The following is a 24,158-nucleotide window of genomic DNA, read 5'->3' as shown; positions in this document are numbered from 1 at the left end:
CAGCCCAGGAGGCAAGATCTTCAAGCCTCTAGTCCAGGGCCTATGTGCCTCACTTTCATCTTACTTCATTCTTTCTCTCTCTTTCACTCTTCTTTTCTCCCTTCCTTTTCTCTTTTATTCATTTTTTCTCTTTTCTCCTTCCCTCCTCCCTTCCCCCATTGCCTCTACCCTTTGGGCTGATAGTTAAATCCTGGTTGGCTTCCCCTCTGGTGTCACTCAGCTCTGCACTCAGTCCTCTGGGTTAAAGGGTGACCATTTTCAGCTCGAAGGCCCTCACTTTGTGCACCATGTGAACAGAGATTCTGGTCCCCTCCCCCAGACTCACACACATACACACAACTCCTGGACACTGGAACCCTTGACCTTGGCCCTGAAAGCTTCTGCATCTGAGAGCACAGTCACCCAATCAGGTGACAGCCCTGAGCAGTTCCCTAGGTAACCAGCCCTCAGATACCAAATTGAGCCTTAAGCAGTAGGGGGAAATAGTAGTAATAATAATTAATAACAAAGCCTTCAGTACTCCAACAGCTGAGTGCTGCTGGGTGACTCAACAGTACAAAGATTGAGGAAGGCCTGACCTAGATGTTGTCCGAGGCCTCTTCCAGCTTGAAGGACTGGTGACTACCAGGGACACGGTGGGAGGGGGAGGACCCAGTGTGCATCCTGCCACCATTGGAAAACATGGCGGGCAATGCAATGTGACCTTGGAAAGACCTCAAGCACTGGGGAAATGCTCCCCTGCAGCCTCTAGTCCTACAGTCCCTACTCTCCTCTGTGAGGGCATGGAGGAATTGGGGGTACAGCCCCCCAAGAAGGAGATGATGACTCTCTTCCATCATTCAGCTCCCTTCAGGCACTTCTGTCTCCTGGTTCTCCTCTCACTTGTCTGAGCATTCCTTCTACACCCACCATAGAAGGTCATCTTCCCTGCCCTGCCCCCAGCTGTAGGTTTGATGAGAGAGAGGAGGCAGACAACCAATGAGGAAACAAGATGAATAAATATGAACTATCTAGAGGAGGGGGGTCAGGGGTCAGAGAAGGCTTTGGTAAGAGGTAGATCGCTCTGGAAATGTGTCTTGAAGAGATCTAAGGATTCTATGAGGAGAAAGGCCATTCCAGGCATAAGAAGACAACATGTGGGAGATGGAATGGGCTGGACAGTAATCAGCAAGGACAGTTTGACTGGAACGTGGAGTGTATGAGGGCAGCTCCTGTGTAATCAGTCCACAAATTTAGGTTGGACCAGATTATGAAAGGCTCAAAATACCAAACAGAGAAGTACTATTCATCTCGTCCCAGAGTGATATTGAAGTTTCTTCATCCGAGGAAAGATGTGATGGAGAAGGAGGGTCTCAGTATACCCCACCTACTCGTCCAATGCATTTCCAGAGCATTCTCAAGCTCAAGTGCTAATAAGACAAAAGCCTGGCTCTGTCACCCATCTCTGACTCTTCCTAAAGTCCTTCCTTAACCCCCTGGCCTCTGCAGCTCCACCATCAAGAGACACAGGGATGCTGTGGAGACTCTATGGAGGTGCTGCTCCTTGAAGCCTGCTGGGCTCAAACAGCTCTGCCCTGACACTTCACTGTTGTTTTTTCCAAATGGAAAAGTGTTATAACTTTGAGCTCTGTGTGTCTGTTGGGTGGGCCTTGGAGCTCTGCCTAGAGGTGGGCTTCGAGGTCTGAGGGAGGTTTCCATGTTCAGAGGTTGAGCAAGAAATAGCAAAGTGTTGGCCATCTCCCAAATGTGATGAGACCAATGGGGGGCACAAGGAAAGTCTGAGATTTTGAGGCCACAATTCTGCTCTTCTGATTGCTTGAAGTCAGTGAGACTGGCTGATTTTTTTTCCAGTTTGAAAGCGTTGGTGTTTTCTTTCTCATGGGTCTGGGAATAAGTAGCATTAATATGGAAACCTGAATATTGTCGTAAGTGTGCCAGAGACTTCTGGTTTTAGCCCCAGGTGTTCAATCAGCATTCTAATTAGGTTTCTGTGTTCTGTGGGTTTGCATAAAACTTGCGATCCATTTCAGGGGGGAAAAGCATGAACTTCGGTTTTAAAAAATCCACCTGTTAAGCAAACGGAGTTAGGTGCTATCTACAAACAAGAGTGGTGCCAGACAAGTTGCCACATAGTGCTGGCGCAAAGGAGAGATGGAGCTAACATGGACTAGGAGCAACTGAGAGGGGAGCAAAGGCTTTCACTCATTCATTGGAAATCGATTCAAGTCAATTCAACAAGCATTTAGTAGGTCCCTACCGTGTCCAGCTTCATGATCCCATTTGGGGTTTTCTTGGCAAAGATACTAGAGAGTTCAAATCCAGCCTCAGGCACTGACTAGCTGTGTGACCCTGGAAAAGTCACTTAACCCTGTTTGCCTCAGTTTCTCATCTGTAAAATGAGCTGGAGAAGAAAACACTTCATCTTTGTTAAGAAAACCCTAAATGGGGTCATGGAGAGTCAGATATGACTGAAAAATGACTGAACAATAGTGAACCATGTGCCAAGTGCTGAGGATATAAAAACAGCAGCAAATAGCCCTTGAGCTGACATCTTCTTTGTTGAGCTCATGTGGAGAGAAAGGAAGGGCTCCTCTCCCATCTCCGGCCCACTACTGACCCCCAGGATGAGCTTCCATGGCCCAAAGAATCCATCACCAAGTGGTCAGTAGACCAGAGCCTCTCTCCTCCAAGCCAGGCTGATGCTCAGGGAACAAAGAGCAGAGATCACATTTGAACTCAGCTCCCCCAACTCCAAATCTAGCAAACTTTCCACTTCTTAAAGACCTAGTGACTAATTTGTTGTCATGTCCTCTCTGTTCAGGCTAGGGCAAAACCTTATGGTACATGGAAATGTCAATGATGACTTTTGTTTTGACAATGGCAAAGCTTTCTAAAAATCATTTTTTTCTGTCCTTGCACAGAAACTCGCACTGATCGAACCAAGAAACTCTTTCGACACTACACAGTGGGCTCCTATGACAGCTTTGATGCCTCCAGGTGAGAAAGATTTCTTTTAGCTCCCATGATGCTGCGGGCCAAAGTTGCTTCTGTGATTGGCTAATGGTTGGCAGTGTTTGTCTGAAGAAATGTGGACAGCATACACTGTTTCATTAGTGTTGGGATGCTTCTGCTGCTCTTGGGTCTCCCAGAACCATTCTGCTAACATCAGGGCCTCCTGCCTCCAAGTGTGGGCAGCTTAGGGTCTGAGCACTGGCTGCTTCTCTGATTTATGGGCTGGGATTTATACCTATGGCCCAGAGAGCCCCAGGCCAGGGACCTTCCTCGAAGAGAGATGTGTGTCTCTGAGTGCCAAGTCAACAGGGCTCCTTCACCATGGCAGTAGCCCAAAGCTTTCTTTCCAACTGAAAGTTGGACCTATTCAAATGGGGAGGGTGGAATTTCACATGCATCACCTTGTGCCATGGAGGATGAGCAGTGGAGGTCTCCTGGGCTGCAGAAGACTCTGGTTCTGTTGAATTCTCCTACACTACTTGCATATGTGGGATGCATGATTGTGGGGCACCATGTTTTGACAACTGGCATGTGTCCTTTGGGTGAATGAGAAGGCTACACTGAGTGAGAAGAGCAATGTCCAGGTTCTAGGCAGATGACTTCATTAACAGTCCCAGTAATTGGGCCATCTCTCTCACTGTGTCCAATTACCCATGGTTATTAATTATCCAATTATTCCTTGGCATTTGGAGTTACTTAATAAATAAGGTCCTGTGAGCCTACCTAGATCATAGAAGTGGAAGGGGGAGGGAATAAAGACTATCCTTTATACAGAAGCCCAAGGTTCTCTGCACTACAGGCCCCTAACCTGCTCTTGTCTTAGTCTATGAATGGGTGCTTGGTTGACTCTTGCTATAGAAAAGTCCTCACCAAAGTCATCAGATGTATGTTCTTAACATGGCTGGGGGGGGGGAGTGAAAGAGGAACAGAGGAAGGGAATAAGCACATATAAGCACCTGCTGTATGTCATTGTGCTAAGTGCTTTAGAAGTTCTCATTTGAGAAGTAGGTCAGGGAATGGGATGGGGGCAGAGGATTTGCTTGAGTTACTGTAGGTAAAGCATGTAGGGCGCATGATTCCAGGGGCCCATGGGAAGGGAAGGAGACATCTTGCACACCAAACCACACTCCAATTCCTACTTCACCATGGCCTGCAAAGCAATAATGGAGGATCCCCCTTCACAATGGGGCTTGATATTCTCATCTTTGAAGCAAGTCATCAAGTCTTCCTGCCTCCAGGTCCATCACTTTGTCCATATAGCTCCCTCTATGCTCTCAATGGGTAGGTAGCTAGGCAGCACCACAGGGCCTGGAATCAGGAAGACCTGAGTTCAGATCCAATCTCAGACTCTTGCCAGATGTCTGACCCTGAGCAAGTCATTTACCCCCTGTTTGCCTCAGTTTCCTTAACTCTAAAATGGGGATCATAATAGCACTTAACTCCCAAGTTTGTTGTTGAGGATCAAATGGGATCACATTTGTAAAGCGTTTAACGTAGTGCCTGGCACATAGTAGGTGCCTAATGAATACCCTTCCCTTTCCCTTCAGTCCTCATCCTTCTTAATGCCTTTACAGCATGTGCCACTGTTAAGTGCTCTCTCCTCCTAGAGCTACTCTGTCCACCTTTTGGTTTTAACAACGTGACTCCCAATTCTGCTCTCACATTTATGACTGCTTCCTTTCAATCTTCTTCGATGGTTCATCATCCAGAGCAAACCCCCTACATGTGGGTGTTCTGCGCCTCTTCCCTCATGGAGCCTTCTTCATAAGCTTTCACAGATTTAATTGTCATCCCAGGTGGGCTGACTCACAGGTCTCTACACCCAGCCCCAGTCTCTCTCCTGAGCTTCAGGCCTATATCAACAAGCACATGTTGGACATTTCAGATTAGATGTTCCAGGAACATCTCTAGTTCAAAGACAACACATCAGTCTTTCTCCCAAGGCATTCCCTCTATCAGTCTTCTGTATTTTGTCAAGGCCACCACCATTTTTCCAGTCTCCCAGCATCATACTCTTGGCATTATCCTCAGCTCCTCACTCTTGCCCATCCCACATATCATATCAGTCCCCAGTGTTGTGTCTGTCTCCACCATGTGTCTTATATGCATCCCCTTGGCTCCACAACCAGAGCCACCATCCCCCCCCCATCACCTCTTTCCTGGTCTATTGCAACATCCTCCTAACTGGTGTCTCCGCTCTTTCTCTTTCTACTCCAATCCATCCTGCACTCTGCTGTCCTTAGACATGGCCGTGTCATCCCTTCCCTCACTCCCCACACTCCCTCAATAAATTCCAGTGACTCCCCATTTCCTCCAGTACTAACTATCAATGCCTTTCATTGTCTGTAGCCTGGCCTCTTCTGATCTTCCCAGCCCTGGTGTGCATTGCTCTCCTTCAAATACCCTCCAGCGCAGCTAACTGGCCTTCTTCCATATACACACAACTCCATTTCCACTCTCTGCGCCTTGCACTGGCTGTGTCTCATTCCTTCCCACCTCTGCCTCTTGGAAACCCTAACTCCCTTAGGGATTCAGTTCTTTATCATCAATAACTATGACCGGTCATTGCCTTGAGCTGAGTCCTTAACTATTTCATGGTTTTTTGTTTTCAGTTCGTGGTCAAGTATTTAAAAGGCTTTTGTTCAGAGGTGAGATTACAGTTGCTGTGCTTGGCCTCAGAGGGCAGAGTCCCCAGAGACCAAGGGGAAGTTGTAGGGAGACTGAGGCAGGGGGGATTTCAGGAAATGCTCCCTAATACCAAGGCTGCCAAGGGGTGCTGGTTGTTCATCCTTCATTCTCAGAGAGCACCAATGACATCAGGAGGGTGATAGCTTGACTTGCAAGTGAATTTTATTCGAGTGAGGCAGAGCTGTGCAAGATCACCAGCCTCACTCTCTCTTTCTGAGTCACTGAAGTCCAGGTCAGGATGACTGGCAACTGGTGATGGCTCCGGATACAGTGGGAGACCTTGGCCCAAGGTCTGTCTGAGGCAACACCCATTCAGTAACTAAAGGCTAGGTGAGAATGGAGGTAAGAGGTGGCCCAGTTTGCTTCATGAGCTTCCTTGAAAGGGGGGAGGGCTCCCCTCTCATCAAAACTCTGCAAGTTAAGTCTGGAGGATAACTACCAAGTATGATGTAGAAAGGAGTCTTTTCTTCCTTCTGCACCAGCCCAAATGCCTTTGGAGGCCTCTCCCATTCCTGAAAAGCATTCTTCCTCCCTTCCACATGCCTCTTGGAGAGGCAGAGGGAGGGCCCTGAGATGCCCTCCTGGTGAACTTGTGGGGAATCTCCCAGGCTGGACAGTTTGGGGAAGTAGACTCTTCCATTAATATTCTTTTTGAGGTTTAGGAAGCCAAGTGCCCACCCTCATCTGGAAGGTGACAAAACACTTATTATGTGTCAGGCAGCGTGCTAATCCCTGAGGATACAAAGAAAGGCAAAAAAACAGTCTCTGCCCTTGAGGAGCTTACATTCTAAGAAGGGAAAACAATATACAAAGGGAGGATGGGAAATAGGGGATGGGATTGGCTTGGAGAGAGGCAGGAAGTAGCATGGAGGCCTGGGCCCTCCAAGAGCACAGTCTCCGTTAATGGTAGGGAGGAGGTAGGGTGATGGTCCAGAGGAGTGGGAAGTCAAATGGTTATTAGCATTGCAGCTTCTTTGCTCCCCAGTCTCCCCAGCCTCCCACAGTCATCCAGGGGCACACCCCATTAGGAAGATCTGACTGAAGTAAGCCTCCTGGACATATGCAGAGGAGAGCACATAGCAGCCACTGGGGGGTCAAATTTCTACTCTAAAATATGGCCAAAGTGATCCAAGCTTTTCTGTTGGTGTGAAGACTATTCCTTAAATGTGTTGTCCTCCAGGGCAGGGAAGTAGCAGGAATGGGAATCGCTCCCCACACACCCCACTCCTGCTTCCTACTTAAGGTAAAATCAATAGTCCTCTAGATGATGTGAAGACTGAAAGAAAACAAGGCTGTGCTGGTTAAATATTTACCATTAGAGCTGAATTGTCAGATGCGGTCATGAGAGCTCCTTGCTTCAGCAAGGTCTGTGGGCTAAAGAAAAGGGTGCTACCCTCATAGGTGCATCCCTTACACAGAGTTGAGGACACTCACAAGAGAAAGGACAGCCCTTCTCTGGAGGAGGAGGTCTGATATAACTGGTGCAAAAGAAGCCAGAAGGTGGGCAGAAGCGTACTAGGATACTTGGGAAGAAATGAAATGTTGGAAAGTGACTACTGATGAATCCTTCTGGGCTACGACATTAGGTGGTGGTCATGGTGCATGGCTGGGGTAGCTATTTGGGGGAGAGAGATGGGCAGAGGAGGGCTAGTGACTGGCCCTACATGCAACTTTACTTGAGAAAAGCCTCGTGGAAAGGGGTCTGGCATGTGGAGGGAACGCTCCCTCCTGGCTCCCTGACACCTTGCTCCAAGACTCGCGGTGCATTTCTCTGAATCACAGATATGCAGTCAGTGCCCAGCCTTCTCTGTTGGCTACCTGGGTCACCCTTGACCCTTCAGGGCTCCTGTAGAGGAGAGCATGTCTGTAGGATCAGAATGGACATACTTATTGATGGTGCTGCTTCCAAGTGGATCAGTATGGCAGAGTGGAAGGGAAGGAGGCCTTGTTTGGGTCCTGGCCCTGTTATTTACTGCCTGACTGACAATAGGTGAATCGCTTCATTTCTCTGGGTCTCATTAAGTACCTGTAATAACTAATGACAGTTCCCATTTCTATAGCTCCCATGATGTGCCAGGCACTGTGCTAAGCACTTCACAATTGCTATCTTATTTGATCACCACACAAACCCATTTGGGAGGTGCTTTATTATCCCAATTTTATAATCAGAAAGACTGAGGCAAAGAGAGGTGAAGCATCCTGCCAGGGTCACCCAGCTAAGTGTCTGAGGCTGGATTTTAATGAACTCCAGGCTTCTTCACTCCAGAAGCAGTGCTCTCTCCACTACTGTGTGTAGTGTGCTGTTTCAGGCCCTGGGAATAAAAAGAGAAATGAAATCAGCCCTGTCTTCAAGGAGCTTATGTTTCTATCAGGGACAAGGGGGAATAATAGATACCAGTAAATAGAAGCAAAGTCATTTAAAATGAGTGCCTGGTTGGGATGGAAGTAAGGAAGGTGTCAAGAAAGGTCTTGTCTGGGAGACCTAAGCTGTGCTTTGAAGGAAGCAGGGCATTTTATGAGACAGTGGTGAGGAGGGAAGGCATTCCCCCTATGGATATGCAAGAAATGGAATGTCTTATTTGAAGAACAGCTCACTGGCCAGTCAGACTAGAAGAGAGAGTAGACGAAGGAGAATATAAAGTGAAACTGGAAAGACAGGTGGGAGCCATATTGTGGAAGGTCTTCAAAGCCAAACTGAGGATTTTATATTTTATTCTAGAATCAATAGGGAGCCATAGAATGTTTTTGAGCAAGAGTGTAGCATTAGGAAAATTATTTTTGTGAGCTGTGCAGAAGATGTATTAGAGGAGAGAAGCTGAAGGCAGGAAAACCAATTAAGCCATTGTAGTAGTCCAGGTGAGAAGTAATAAAAGCCTAAACTACAGTGGAGATAGGGCTTCTCCTCTTTGATCACTGGATTATCTCATCTGTCCAAGCCCATACTTCTTTGTGGGAAGACTTTGTCTTTAGTACCGTGGGATAGTAGGGGGGAAAACGAGTCAATTTGGAGTCTGAGGACCTGGGTATGAGTCCTGGCTCTCCTCACTAATTGCAGTACCTTGGACAGTTCATTTTCCATCCTGTGAAATCCTAGATTTGGCAGGAAAGGAGCCTTCAGGACCATCTAGTCCCAAATGAAGAAGCCCAGAGCCCTGGAGGTTAAGCCTTTTGCGTCAGAGAATTAGAGATGGGGTTTGACGGCCAGCGCCCTACCCACTGTACCACCCCTCCTCCTTGTCTCAACAGTCTCTTTCAGCTCCAGAACCAGTTTTCCCGGGAAGTGGAAGGAGATGGGAAGGGCTAACCCTGGCTGCATGGGTGGTATATATGTGGTGTCTCACCACAAAAACCAAAATTGACAGGCTTAGACTTCTTCTGGTTGACTTGGTAGTATTTAATGCCACTTGCTTCTCCATGTTTATTTCTGAAAAGAAACAGAAAAACACATGTGATTCTCTAAATCCCTTGTAATTGCCTAAGCCAGCCTTTATCTCCTCTGAAATGAGGCAGTTATGAGGCAGTAGGTGATAGGAAGAGAAGGCGTGTGTGTCTGTGGCAAGGAGCGCTTCATGGCAATTCATGTGGAGCAAAAGCAACACTGGCTAATGGCCTGGAGAAGGAGCCGTGCCAAGGCCGTATGCTCACTTCTTGAATACCTCTAACTGCCTGTTTTGCGGTGTCAAGTGCAGGCGTCGCACTCAGCCTGCACTGAACCTTGGAAGACCTTGGGTCTAGGCCCATCTCTTCCATGGACTTTCTGGGTGATCCTGGGCAAGTCACTTCTCTTTATGCCTGCCCAGCTTGGGAAGACAGCCTCTTGCTGTCACTACTACTACTCTAGGGTCCTGGGATTTGTCAATGTGAGGGTGAGTGAAAAAGGTAGCTTGGGGCTGGCAGGTCTTGGGACCATGGTGAGGGCTCTGCTCAGTTGTGCATGCCCCTTGACAGGAGCTGGCATCTGAGGTTAGCCCTGGCATCTGGGTCTAGAGGGTGGCTAAAAAGTCACATCATGAGAACAAGGGCAAGGGCTGAGATCCTCCCCCTCTTTGTACCACTCTTCTTGGTGACCCATTTTAGTCCGGAGGGGGAAGGGACCATTGTCTGCTATGCTAAGTGGCAAAGCTCTCTGAGGACAGTCCCCTTCTGCTCTCCTTTTGAGCAGGGCTCCCTCCGCTGAGGGACCCTGAGAGGGTTCTGGGTTTTCTTTACAAGTATAATTGACAAAGTTCAAAGCACACCAGCAACTCGTGGAAACTCATATTCCATGTCACATATGAGGTCAAAGCTTCAGGCCAAGGCTTATGGACCCTGGTCTGGAGAATGGAGGCCTGGAAGTGTCCTTAGAAATCTCCTAGTCCATCCCATCCTAGCCTGTTATAGATGCACAAAGCTAGGCACTAGGGGGCTAAGTCATTTCCCCGGGATTCAAAGCTAGTTCTCTCCCAAAGCCCTGACCTTTCCATTTCATGCTTAGAATAATCTCTCATGACTTACTATGAGAAGTGGGTCATAAATTTAGAGGTAAAAATGATCTTCAAGGTCATTGAGTCTAGCCTTCTCATTTTACAGGAGAGGAAACTGAGGCTGAGAAAGTCTAAGTGCTTTGCCCAGGGTCATACAGCTATTAAATGTCTAAAGTAGGATTTGAATGTTTGTCTTCCCAACTCCAAGAAGAATTGGACAAAGGGCTTTTTCAGGCTTAAGATCTTCATTTGCAAAATAGCCAGAGAAGACCTCAGAACCCTCCTAACACAATGGGAAGAGATCTGGATCTGAGGTTAGAGGACCTGAGTTTGAATTCTAGCTCCACCACTGACCTCAGTGTGACCTTTGGAAACTCCTTTCTCCTCTCTGGGCCTCAGTTTCCCAATTTGTAAAATTAAAAAGCCATATTAGCTGGTCTCTGAGCTTCCTTCCAGCTTTCGATGTGACATCCCAAGATTCCCTAACATGTAAAAAGCTCAGTTTGTATAAGAATCCTCTGACTCCTTATAGTTTATTGAGCTTCATTAATTTGATTTAGCACAGTTCCTGGCACCTTGTAAGTACATAGTAAATCCTTCCATTCTTCCTTCCCTCCCTCTTCTTCCTTCCTTCCCTCCTTCCCTCCCTCCCCTACTTCTCTCCTTTTTTCTTCCTCCTTCCTTCCTCCTTCTTCCTTCCTTCCTTCCTTCCTTCCTTCCTTCCTTCCTTCCTTCCTTCCTTCCTTCCTTCCTTCCTTTCTTCCTTCCTTTCCCCATTGCTGGACATCAAGGATGTCATGAAGACATGAAGGGTCCAAACCTTGTCTCAGATGCTTATTAGCTGAGGGACCCTGGACAAGCCACTTAGGTCGTTGGAGACTCAGTTTCCTTATCTGTAAAGGGGGGGTTATAATTGCAAATACCTCAAAGAGTTGTTGTGAGGAACAAATGAGATCCAGCCTGGGAAATGTTTTGCTAACATCAAGTCACTGCCCACAAGCCAGCTCTCACTGTTACTGTTGTTATTTCTAGGTTGCTTTTGAAAGCACAGCTGTGTTTCAGCCTCCCCAAGGTGGAGCTAGGACATAAAAATCCTCATCAAGCGGCACACTTAGTGGTGGCTGTTTAGACGAACAAACTCATTTGCTCAGACTAACCATTGGAAGCACAGAGCCCAGGGAGCAGGAAAGACCACTGGAGCTTATCTCCTCCCCTCCCTTCATTTTTCAGGTGAAGAGTAGGAGTCTCAGGGCACACAGAAAACAGAGCATAGCTATCCAGTCTTAGGATTCTAGCATTAGGATTGCAGGGACCTCAGAGTGCTGTGTCCAACCTGTACCTGAAAAAGAATTCTCTTCATATTATCCCTGACAAGTAAGCAGCCTGCCTTATGCTTGCAGACTTACTAGGAGGGGGAACTCACTACTTCCTGAGATATTCCATCCCATCTTAGGATGTAGCTACTGGGAAGGAACCTTTTCATCATTTTTGTTCATTCCTTTTCAGTCATGTCTAACTCCAATTTGTGACCCAATTTGAGGTTTTCTTGGCAAAGACATCAGAATGATTTGCCATATCCTTCTCCAGCTCATTTCTTACATATGAGGAATTGAGGTAAACAGGGTTAAGTGACTTGCTCAGGGTCACACAGCTATTGAGTGTCTGAGGCCAGATTTGGACTCAGAAGACTAGTCTTCCTGAAGTCATGCCTAGCGCTCTGTGCACTGTGGCACCACCTAGGGCCACTACCTTTTCCTTACAGGAAGTTTAAGTTCTGCTCTTTATAGATTCATTATAGACCCACTAATCCTACTTCTACCAACTGAGCTATGTGGCACAAGCCTAATCCCTCTTCTAAGAAAGAGCCCTTAAAATGTTGGAAGACAATTAGCAAGACAGCCCTAGTCTTCCCAAGCTCAGCATCCTCTGTTCCTTCAACCCATCCTCCTGCAGTATGGACCGGACACCCTTCCCCCACTATGGTCTTGCCTCAAAATGGGTGTCAAATGGCCTGTGGCCTCAGCCATGGGCTGCTCTTTTCCAAAAACTTTCCTTGCTTTGAGGCTCTGCACGTCTCCTGTGGCTGTCTGCATTACAGCCCAAGCATGAAAATTTGATTTTATGGCCGAAAACATCCTGAAAGGTACACTCCCTGAACTTCAGTGATAGATGCGGGTATATCACCCTTTCACAACCTGGCCAAGGAAGAAAACACAGCCACTTTTCCAAGCCCATGGGTTTAGGGGCAATCAAGTGTTCTCATCATATAATGGGTGCTCTCATCTTTTAAAGGAATTCCGAGGCACAAGCAGAAAACCTCTCCTAAGGATGATCAATGAAAACTTTAGGGCTGGAAGTAGTTTTAAGAGTTCATAAAAGCCAGTGCCCTTCTCTCATTTTGTGGGTGTGAAAACTGATGCCCAGAAGGGTTAAGTCATTTACTCTAGGTCACACAGGTAGTAAGTGTAATAGGTGGAATTTGAACCGAGATCTTGACTTCATGTTCATCACTCTTTCCATTGCACACCGCTGCCAAAATCATCTTTTGACAATGACACTCCCTTGCTCAAAGACTTTCAGTGCCTCCCTTTTATCTTTAGGACAAAGCACAAACCCTTCAGCCTGGCATTCAAAGCCTTCCATGATCTCGGTCTCACCTCCATTTCCAACCTTACTTCAAATTCTTCACCTTCATGTAGTCTGACTTGGTCATAGACTCTTGTACCTCAGTAATTTCCCAAGAAGGGATAGTTGACATTCTTCAACCCCAGATCATGTAATTAACAGTTCTCTGGACCTTGGTTCCTTTATCAGGTGAGAATGCCTCTTTGATTGACTTACAGAATCAGTCAGTCAAACACATAAACCAGAGGTGAACATCCCTAGACCTTTCATTGAATCGCTCAATCAAATGTATAAAGCGTGTATGAATTAGTATTTAATAAGTTTGGGAGGAGGGAATTACTTGGGTCATCAAATGAAAGCAGATCGATCCACACAAGAAAGAGCTTATGGTTGTTGGAAGGGAATCAGTCGCACGTGGAGGGCTTGGCTAAAGCAGCAAGCCAGTTTGGAATCCAGCTTTCCAGGAGCAGTCCAGGCTATAGTGGATGAGCTCTGGTCAAGCCCCTGAGAGGGCCTCAGTTTCAGACCTTCTGAATTTTCAAAGTTCACAAGTTTAGGATTTCCCATCAATGTTGGCAGCAGGGCCCCTTGGAACAGCAGTGGCCAAGATCTAAACCTAACTAGGCAAACCCAGGAAAGGCAGCTTGAGGACTCTCAAAGTGCACTGACCCCCAGAGTCCAGCAGAGGGCTCCACACACCAAAAGGGAACTCCGGAAGGACTCTACAAAGGGAGAGGAGAAAGAAAATTAAAAACAACGACAAGAACACTTCTTCCCAAGCAGGATCTGTGAGTGAATGTGTCGGTGCATGCACTGTCTAAGCATGAGCCAGCTTTCTCCTGGATTATGGAGGTACACGTGGGCGACTGGGTCCCAGACTTTGAGGGGCAAAGTTTACACCACCTGTTCTTACTAGTACATTTGAATACATTTTTGTTGTTCAGTCATGTCAGTCATATCTAGCTCTTTGTGACCCCAGTTGGGATTTTCTTGTCAAAGATACTGGAATGGTTTGCCATTTCCTTCTCCAGCTCATTTTATAGATGAAGAAACTGAGGCAAACAGGGTGAAGTGACTTGCCCAGGGTCACACAACTAGTAAGTGTCTGAAGCCAGATTTGAACTCAAGAAGATGAGCCTTCCTGACTCCAGGCCTGGCATTCTCTCCACTGTGTCACATGGCTGCCCCCATCTTAGTAAATACTTCAAAAAACTAATTAATTCTGGCTCACTAGTTCTCAGTTGGAGAAGTTGAGCCATAGAAAGACAAAGTATCATATAAATAGTAAGGGTCACACAAGTAGTAAGCATCACTGTTGGAACTTGAACCCAGGTCCTCTGACTCTTTGGAGAGTTCAAGTGAGGATCACTGTACAGGACTTAGTCATCCTCGAAGTTGTGTGGAACAGCCTAGTCGTGTTGGTTGGGTCTTCCATGTTTGAAGCCCTGGCTCTGTCTTTGCCTTTCCTCTCTCATCCATCCTACATCTTGTGCCTACCAAACCCTAACTGTTCTGTCTCCCAATAGCTCTCCCGTCCCGGCCTTCAAGGCTATAGCTACTGTCCCTATTTCATGCCAGTCCCTTACTACCACCCATCTGAACTCACAGTCATCTCTTGCTCTTTCTGATCAATCTTCCATACACTGCCAGAAAAATCCCTCTTATGTGCCAACTGGGGCTCGTCATTTCTCTTTGTCAGTGACCTCTGGAGAAAAGTTCACATTTTTCTATATGGCATTCAAGACCCTATAAACTTCGCTCTACCCCAGCTTTCCAGTCAACAGTATTGCTGCAGACCTTTGAAAACACAGACTTGGTTCTTGCCTCTTTGTGACCTTGCTCCTGTATACCAGGAGCCCAGCGACAGAGAATCAGTTAACCATGTCACTCTCCTCCTCGTAAACATCAGTGGCTCCTTGTCACCTCTAGCATAAAATATGAATTCCGTTTGTCTTTTAAGACCCTTCAAAAGCTGTCTCCATCCTCCCTTTCCTCCATTCCATTGATTGATTGGTCATCGTCTTGGATATCTGCCTGGGACACTAAGAGATTATACAACTTCCTTTTGCCAGTGTGTGTCAGAGTCACAGAAAGGTAGGGCACCTAGGTGGAGCAGTGGGTAGAACACCAGGCCTGAAATCAGGAAGACCTAGGTTCAGATCTGGCCTCAGGCACTTACTAGCTGAATGACCCTGGGCAGTTCACCTATTTGCCCCAGTTTCCTCATCTGTAAAATGACCTGGAGAAGGAAATGGCAAGCCATTCCAGTGTCTCTGCCAAGAAAACCTCAAGCAGTGCATGGCACACTATACATGCATAATAAATGCTCTGCTTATCTATCTAAGCTGGACAGCTCACCTCTCTGTGCTCTGAAATGTCCCATTTGGGGCAGTCCTCTCACTCCAGTATGTAACTACTGAGCAAAATTTTCCTTTGTAGAGCTTAAACTAATGAGAAAGACCTAGAAACTCAGTAAAGGGTCTATGTAGGATGCCAGAAAGCACAGTGGCTGGGCTCTCTGCCTTAATGAAATTCTGATTTGGACAGGTCCCGTCCTCTCCCTAGCCTCAGTTTCCTCTCTAGGCTATCTCTGGGCTCTTGACCCCCTGGTCACCTTCCTCCATCAAATAAGGGAGTTGGACAGGAGGCCTTCACGTGGCCCAACCAGCTTTGACATTCTGTGGCCGATGGAAGTGCCTTCAAGTGAAGACCTTCTGCTGTCCTCTGGTCTCTCATTACTGTTTTTCAGAAAGAAGGAAATGTCAGCTGTGAATAGGCTTCACTTGGACGCCTAGCTGATAATGAATGAATGGAGCCAGCACTGGCTCCACAGCATGGCCAGATCATTTGGAAGATAATTTGTTGTTGTTTTAGGCCATTTCAGAATTAGGGAATTTGCTGAAGATGATAACTGTTTCTTGGTGCATGAAGTTAAATGATTTCTGTGTATTCTGCTTCCTTTGGGCTCTCTGAATACCATTGCCCTCTCCAGGCTCTCAAACTCAATTTAATGAGCATGAAAGAAGGCAGATGGGGGGGGGGGATGACCCTGGGTGTAGCTCCTCCCCCTCCTTAAACAGCATCTTAAATGATAGTCATCCCAGTGTCCTTTGGTTCATTCACTCATTCGCCAGACATCAAGGAGTACCTCCCTCCTGCTGTTGTATACCCAGAACAGGTTTGATTAGTCTCTCCCAAACTGCCCACATCTCCTTGGAGCTGGCCCATTTCAAAGCCAATCCCTAGTGGTTTTTCTACCCAATGGTATGCTTTTTGTAGGGGCAGTGCAGAGCTGGGATTCCTCAGTCCTGCTCCAGGCTCTGCTCTAGGTTTATAGAATCTGGACAATCCAGTTCAACTGGCTTCCTCTCTGTTTCTCACACTGAACCCCCCAGCTCCCACCTATATGCCTTTGCACTGACTGCCGTACATGCCAGAGGCCAGGAATGTCCTTCTTTACCTCTCTTCCTTCAAGATATAAGTCAGGCACCTTCTGCTTGGAGCCTCTTCTGACTCCTTCCCTCCCAACCATTAATACCTTTCCTCCCAAAGCACCTTGTATTAACTAAAGGTTACTATGTCCATATTATGCATGTAACCAAAGGAGTATGTATGTCTGCTTACTCACTATATGTTTGTGCTGAGTTTATTTTCTATGCACTTTAGGCTATAAGGGAAGGGGAAGGGAGCAAGCATTTATTAAGCACCTACTATATGCTAAGCCTTGTATAATTCTTATCTCATTTGATCTTCACAACAACCCAGAGAGGTAGGTGCTATTATTATCCCTGTTTTACAATCCAGTAACTAAGGCCGGGGGAGGCTAAGTGACTTGCCTGGGGCCACAGCTCCTAAGTGTCTGAGGCCTGATTTGAACTTGGCTCTTTCTTCTACTAGGCCCTGCACTCTGTCCATTGCTGCCTGATATGAGCTCCGTAGGAGGAGGGTTTGGCTCATTCTTTATACTTCCATCCCCATTTCCTGACCCAGAGACTGCCAAATGGTGGGCACGCAATAAATGCCTGTTAATTGAATGACTGATTGATAGCCTGAGGCTAGTCCTTCTCCCTGTCTGGGCCTCATTTCTTTTTTTTTAATAATTAATTTATTTAGGGGCAGCTAGGTGGAGCAGTGGATAGAGCACTGGCCTTGGATTCAGGAGGACCTGAGTTCAAATCCGGCCTGAGAAACATAACACTTACTAGCTGTGTGACCATGGGCAAGTCACTTAACCTAATCACTTTGCCTAACCACAAATAATAATAATAATAATAATATTTATTTATTTATTTTTAGTTTTCAACATTCACTTCCATAAGATTTTGAGTTTTAAATGTTCTCCCCTTTCCTTTCCCCCACCAAGACAGCGTGCAATCTGATATAGGCTCTACTTACACATTCATATTAAGCGTATTTTCCCTTTAGTCATGATATAAAGAACAATTAGAACTAATGGGAGGAACCGTGAGAATGAAGCAATAAAACAAAACAACAAAAGGAGAGAAGGACAAATAGTCTGCTTCCATCTTCATTCAGACTCCATAGTTCTTTCTCTGGATATGGATAGCATTTTCCATCATGAGGCCTTTGGAGATGTCTTAGATCCTTGCATTGCTGAGAAGGGCTAAGTCTATCATAGTTAGTCATCGCACAACGTGGCTGTTCCTGTGTTCAACATTCTCCTGGTTCTGCTCATTTCACTCAGCATCAGTCCATACAAGTCTTTCCAGATGTGTGAGACAGAGACCACTTACTCAAAAATAAAATCAAAGACTTAGATACCTTGAAAGTACAAAGGAGCTTTTTGCTTTCTCATGAGAAAGGGTACCCTCTTAGCCACCATTGTGGGCCAGGAGAGTATGAGTTCCTTACAGAAGTAAAGGCTTATTTATTCCCTAACGAGAGCTCCTCCTCCCTACCCCCTTTCCCCTTATCCAATTGGCTGGGCTTTGGGGGGGTGGGGCACAATCTTTTCACGGAAATCTAGAACAAAGGTAGTTACACAAGTTTGCCCAGAGACAAGAAAGTTTTTGCAAGGGAAAACAGTTCAGGTTGGGGGCAGGGCTTATTCTTTCTGTTAAGCATTTAAAAACAAAACAGGGTCTGAGTGGGAGAGGGTTTTGAAAGCATCAAGAAATATTAACAAGACCCATCGATTTCCTGAGGAGGCTTCACTTCTGAGAGATCATCTCTCCCACAGATCTTTCTAAAGTCCGCCTGCTCAACATTTCTTATAGCACAATAGTATTCCATTGCATTCATCTACCACAGCCTGTTCAGCTATTCCCCAATGGATGGGCATCCCTCAATGTCCAGTTCTGTGCCACTACAAAAAGAGGTGCTATACATATTTTTGTACATGTGAGTCCCTTTCCTGTTTTTATGATCTCTTTGGGATACAGACCTACAAATGCTATTGCTGGGTCAAGGTGGGCCTCATTTCTCTCCTCATTTCAATGGAGGGGTACAAATAGAAGGTCACCATGGTTCCCCCAGTTCTGACATTCTCTGTTCAATGTTCCCAGGTCCCTGCCCTCTCTGAGATTCTTGTCCTTTCGGTCCCTCCCAGCTTTGACATTCCAAGCTGTGCATCCTAAGGTCAGTGCCAGACCTTCTCCCCTGCCCATTCCAATAGGGTGTCATTCCATGCTCTCCCAAGGTTTTACAGGAGCAGCTAATGCTCAGAAGGAAGCCCACTAAGATGCCCATGCTGTTTCCCTTAAATTGACACCAATAATCGGTGTCAGCTTAGGCACTAAGTGAGGACAAGGTGGCCGCTGTCAGCAGGAAAGTAAACCACCTGGAAGAGCCCCGGATGCTGGGCAGAGTATGCTTGTTGGCATCTGGGAAGTGGCACAGGATTGATCTTGGACCTTCAGGCTCCTGCCAGCAAACTGCCACTCATTTTGTTGGAAATGTTTTGTTTAAAACTCGACTTAGTAACTAGGATTGGGAGAGCAGTTTGGGGCAATCATGGGAAGCCCAGGCAGATGGTGCCATGATGTCTCCAGGCCCATCTGACTTGGAACAAAGCAAACTGCCTGAAATAGTTGGAAGGTATGGGAGAGATCCTGGTGCACACTGGGGTGAATGACGCCAGCATCAGCCGCTGGCCTGGGCACCTTGGGGCCTGGATGGCAAAGGAGGCCTGGGCAAGGTTGCAGGCTAACAGTCAAACAGGATCTGCTTTAGTGCCTTTAAATAATGGTTCTGTTTCTGCTCCTGAAGGAGGCACTGGAGACTCCATCTGCCATGAGCTCTCTTGACTCACTTTCTCATCTTCTCCATCCACTGAATCATCCTTCCTTCCCTCCTTCCCTTTCCACATGCTGAGAGGGTGAAGTGTGAGTAATGACATGAAATGTAAAGTTTTACACTTGGGCTCAAAACATCATCTTTATGAGCACAAGATGAGAGTTGTGTGGTGAGAAACTCATCTGCCAAAAGATCCAGGTATTTCAGTAGATGGGGAGTCACAAGAGTCAGCAATATGATATAGTAGCCAAAGTGCTGATGCAAACATGGGCTGCATGGAGAGGCCACGGAGAGGCCTGGTGGGCACCAGGAGGCCCAGTAAGCACCGAGAGGCCCGGCAAGCACCGAGAGGCCTGGCAGGTACTGGGAGGCCTTGCGGGCAGCGAGAGGCCTGGCCTGCCAGAGTAGGGAGGTGACAGCCTCCTGTCCTCTGCCCTGATCAGATCACATCTGGAGGGCTCGGTTCTTTTCCTGGGCCACACTGGAGGAGGATGTCAGTGAGCTAAGGGCAGCCATTTTGGTGAAGGGTCTTTATTCAAGGGCTGCTAAGTTCTGCAAATGGCTTAAGACTTTTTCTGCTTGGCCCCCAAGGGCAGAATCAGTAGCTCCAGGGTTGGGCTTGCAGAGGCACAGGTTTCCTAATGATGAGAGCCATCCCAGTGTGGAAGGGGCTGCTTGGGCAGGAGATGGGCTCCACTTCCCTGGAGGCCTTCAGGCAGAGGCTGGTATAGATGGGAGGCTTGGCCAGGTCTAGGTTGGACTGAATGGCTTCTGAGGTCTTAATAGGTTGAGGTTCTAGAATCCTGGGATTCTGAGCATTATGGAGCTCCCCCAAAATACTCCAAACTTTTCTGGAACCCTGAGGCCTACCAAGGGCCCTGGAATAACTATCTTTCATCTGCCCAGCCCTGTCCTCTCAAGGAGAACCCTTCAGAGATAGCCTGAAGGCTGTGGGTGGCTTTTCTCACTTTTTTTGTGCTAAGCACAAAAGACTGGCAGAGATATACTCAGGCCCAGGACTGCCTCTTACTTCTTTCATGTTTCTTCCCTCATCCTTGCATTTCTCTTTGGATGCTTGGCTCCCCATTAATATTCCTGGCAAATGGTCCAAGCCTCTGCCCCATAAAGGAAACTTGCTTTCTGGGCGGGGGGAGGGGTTAGGGTCTTATTTACCCCTACCTCTTACTAGCTGAATTACCTAGAAAACTCAGCCTTAGTTGCATCAACTGCAATATGGGATAATAAAGCCTAACTGCTTGGAGGCAGGAGGCTGGCTTTGGTGACCTGAAGGTTTCTTTCAATGGATCATATTGAGGCTGAGAGAAACCCCATCATGCTTCTCTTTGAGTTGTTGGGTTTTCCTCTAATCAAGATGTTTATGTCAAAGGAAGGTGGGACACAGTGAGTCCACGATCCTTTTGTCCTAGGCTTTACCTTCTCCTTCCTCTAATTATTCTTGTCTAGGCCCCTGAGGCCAAGCTATCCACAGAATCTCAGAGATAGAATGGATCCTAGGGGAGTCTAGTCCCATGACGGGAACTCACTAGTTTCCAAAACAGCACATTCATTTCTGAACTATACCCAAACTATGGGCTCCTCTTTTATGACCTCTAGCCTAAGTCTACCCAACTGCCTCCAGTTCTGCCTTCTGGGGCTAAGCCAGGGGCTCAATATTAGCCCCTCTTTCATGTGGCATCCCTTCAAATATTTGAAAACAGAGAATATATCAAGAGTGCAGGGTTGGGTTTGAAGAGCAATGACATGATATCTTGACCCCTTCACGAGGACTAACACCTATCCCCCAATTTTCTCCTTTGTGTTGAAGCATGGAAGACCCCTGTTTCAACACAGATAGAGAGACTGCTGTAAATACTTAATGAATGAAATTGATTCAGGAAGTCATGGTGAGCCCTTGGGTACCAATTAGATTTTTTTCTGTTAGTGTCAGATACCTAGTAGGGTCCTGAGGTGAATGAGGCTCTGGACAATTAAGATTGAGGACAAAGAAGGAAGGAAAAGTCAGGTATCAGCCACATTGTGCCAGAGAGGGAACCCTGGGCATTGAAAGAGGAAGGATTGAAGAAGAAGCAGAAGGCAAACTTTCCTTCCCTCATGGCCTTCGTTCACACTGGCTCTGAGCTTTTTTTTTTTCTCCAGCGCAGTAGGTCACAAGTCACTAACTCTAGGTAAACATTAATAATGCTAATAATAAAGCTAACATTTATCCATCAATCAATCAACAGACATTTCTTAAGCAACTGCTATGTGCCAGGTGCTGGGACACAAAGAAAAGTCCCTGGCCTCAAGTACTCAATGAGGAAAAAAAACTATGAACATATAAATGAATGAATGAATTAAGAGAGCCTTGAAGTGCTTCCTAGGTGCCAGGTACTCAGCTAATTATGGAAGATACAAAGATAATTATGGAAGATACAAAGATAATTCGAAGGCTCTGCCCTTAGAGAGTTTACATTCATATAGGAGACTGATGGCCAGGGAAAGGCATTTTGATTTAGAGAGTCGCAGAGATGGCGAGTGGAGCCATGGGGCACTGATTGTTCTGCCCTTTCCAAGAAAACGTGTTTATTTGATAGCTATCCCTATAGCGTGATGTGGAATGCAGGACTGGAGAGATTCTGTTGGTATGGCTTGAAGGTCACCAGAATGCCTCGGGCTTTCTGCAAGCCACCTGGAAATAAGGACCCCTCACCAGTTCCCATCTGCTGGGAAAAAAGGCATGTACAAATTTGAGTATATGTGACATATTTACAAGGTAAGATGCGAAATCACTTTGCAGGAAAGGCATGAGCAGTTAGGAAGATCATGTAGGAGGCTTCATTTAATCTGAGATTTGAGGGAGAAATGAGGAGAGTTCATCCTCAGTTATGAGAGGTTCTGAGACTCTTCTGACCTCAAGTCCGTGTCCATCGTTCCACTAAGCTACACCACAGTAGTTCCATCAGGACACACATAAATAATCCAATTTCCTAAATCACAGCTTTTCTGCTGAGCATGGCATGGCACAAAGAGGGGAGGATGGGCAGCCATGGGTCTATCCTACCTTGGGGAGGAAGGCAGTGGATGTCTTTCTCTCCACAACAGTTTCCTGGGAAGCATGTCCCAGTTTAGGTCACTCAGTGAATGATGGGTTTCGAGGTGATTAGCATCACACTCAGCAGAACTCTTGGTTTTGGGGTGACCCTTTCAAGCTCCATATTGATGGGATGGGCTAGTCTTGCCCAACCTAGGGCTGGTTCTGCCAAGCACATCCAGGAGTAAGCCATACAGATGTGTTTGTACCAGACCCACTGACCAGGAAAAGAAAAACCACAGGTTGGTTACAGATGTCTGAAAGGGACAAGCTGAATTGTGCTATGCTTTACCCTCTTACCTCACTCTGGGTCTGTGGTTCCAGCTAGCCCCTTTCCATATCCAAGTGGCACAGAACCAGATATGTCCAACTAGAGAACCACCAACTCTGAGCTGCCAGGCAGGCTTCTTCTGGGCCATTTGGAAACCGAGCACGATTCAAACTCATTTGACTTTTCAGTGCTCCCCATTCTCCACAATTTCAAATGGCAGGGAGCTCAAGGCAATTCCTGGGAGTGGGTTGCTTAAGGGATGAGCCAACATTTTTCTAGACCAGGGTTATTGAGATGGTGTGTTGTCGGTAGCTAATTTCCTCAGACTACAGAAGTGAATTTTGAAAGATTTGTCTTCTTTGTCCTTTACTGTGATAATACCCAGGGAGGTCCTGGCTTCTTCCTCATCTAATTAGTTTCTGGGTGGGGAATCTGATCATCTGGGCGACCTTGGGAGATGAGGCAGCATTTTGTCTTAGATGAAAGTTGTTGGTGCGTTGGCTGTTGGGCTGGGCTGAGTATTTCTTTTTAAAAATTCACTGCAATGATGACCCTCTCAAAGCCTGCACCCATTGTCTCACTCTACCTGTTTACCATTTGGTTTCCATGGGCAGACTTTCCAGAGTGAGGGCAAGAGATTGAGCACAGGAGAGAAAATAAGCATCTGTGAGTCTGTAAGCAAATCACTAGCTGGAAATAGGTGGAAGTGGTTCAGATGACCCCTCCGGTCTATTGATGGGGAGGCCTGAGTCTCCCACAGAAGCCACTGTGGCCAGCCTCAGAAAAGGAGACGCTTTGTCAAAAACCTGACACACTCCTGGGATGCCTGTCACCTCGCTATTCTAATGCCAATCAGGGCCACTGGAGAGCAGAAGCAAGATGCTTTCTAATCCAACTCTGGGGAGAGATTTGCATACTGTGTGGAGGCCTAACATCAGCCTCAGCACTTGTGGCAAAAAGAGAAAATGATCTGAACGCGAATGAGCTCGTCAGGACACTTATTATGATGGTGAATATCTTTGCTGTCTTTTGTCTTACAGCCACAGTCATTTGATCACTCCTAACCTCTACCTATGATTGACTGCCACCTTCTCAGCAACAGAGAAAAACATTTACATGACAGGTTTCACAAAACCAAATGCAAGCTAACAACAGCCACATAAAAAATCACCCCAATTACTGATAAGAGAAGTGGAAATCAAAACAGCTGCACTTCCACCTCACAGCCATCATTTTGACTTAGGTGAAAATTGGTGAAAGTATGCATTTAGAGGGGAATGAGTGCTGGAAGCCAGGCACAGAAAGTCACTGTCGGTAAGCCTATGGACAAGTCCAGCTGTTCTGGCTCAAACTGTGGTTGTGTTTGTCCTTCATTCTCAAAGAGGACCATGACAGCAAGGAGATGACTGACATGACTTGCAGTTGAATTGGATTTGAGTGAGGGAGGGCTGTTCAGAGTCACCAGCCAGAGCCCTCTGGGTCCAGTGGCCAGATATGGATCAGGACAACTGGAGATGGTCCAGGATGCTAAAGAAGTCATCAAACCATGCATTTCCAGCAATGCCAGCAAAAGGCTTATGCTCCAAGGAGTTAGTCCAAAAGTAGGAGTATCCAGGAGGCAATGATTCCCCCTCACTGAAGGTCTTCAAAGAGGCCCAGTGACCACTTGGGAGGGATAGTACAGTGGGCATCCTTTTTACGCATGATTTGTCCTAGGTGGCTACTAAGGTCCTTTCCAACCCTAGGAACCTGA

General features: G+C 46.7%; 1 protein-coding gene across 1 annotated transcript in view; it reads left to right on the top strand.

Moving 5' to 3' along the window:
* The window catches only part of SHANK2 (SH3 and multiple ankyrin repeat domains 2), a 730,263-nt gene that overhangs the window by 418,312 nt on the left and 287,793 nt on the right, over positions 1-24,158 (top strand). Inside the window, 1 exon segment of the mRNA XM_078148660.1 lies at positions 2,922-2,997. Within this exon segment, the coding sequence (XP_078004786.1) occupies positions 2,922-2,997 (76 nt within the window).

The sequence above is a fragment of the Phascolarctos cinereus genome, unplaced genomic scaffold, assembly GCF_003287225.1.
Source record: "Phascolarctos cinereus isolate Bilbo 61053 unplaced genomic scaffold, phaCin_HiC Scaffold_9;HRSCAF=440, whole genome shotgun sequence".
Classification (NCBI taxonomy): domain Eukaryota; kingdom Metazoa; phylum Chordata; class Mammalia; order Diprotodontia; family Phascolarctidae; genus Phascolarctos; species Phascolarctos cinereus.
The sequence above is the reverse complement of the archived record's forward strand: the minus strand, read 5'-3'. Positions and strand labels throughout refer to the sequence as shown.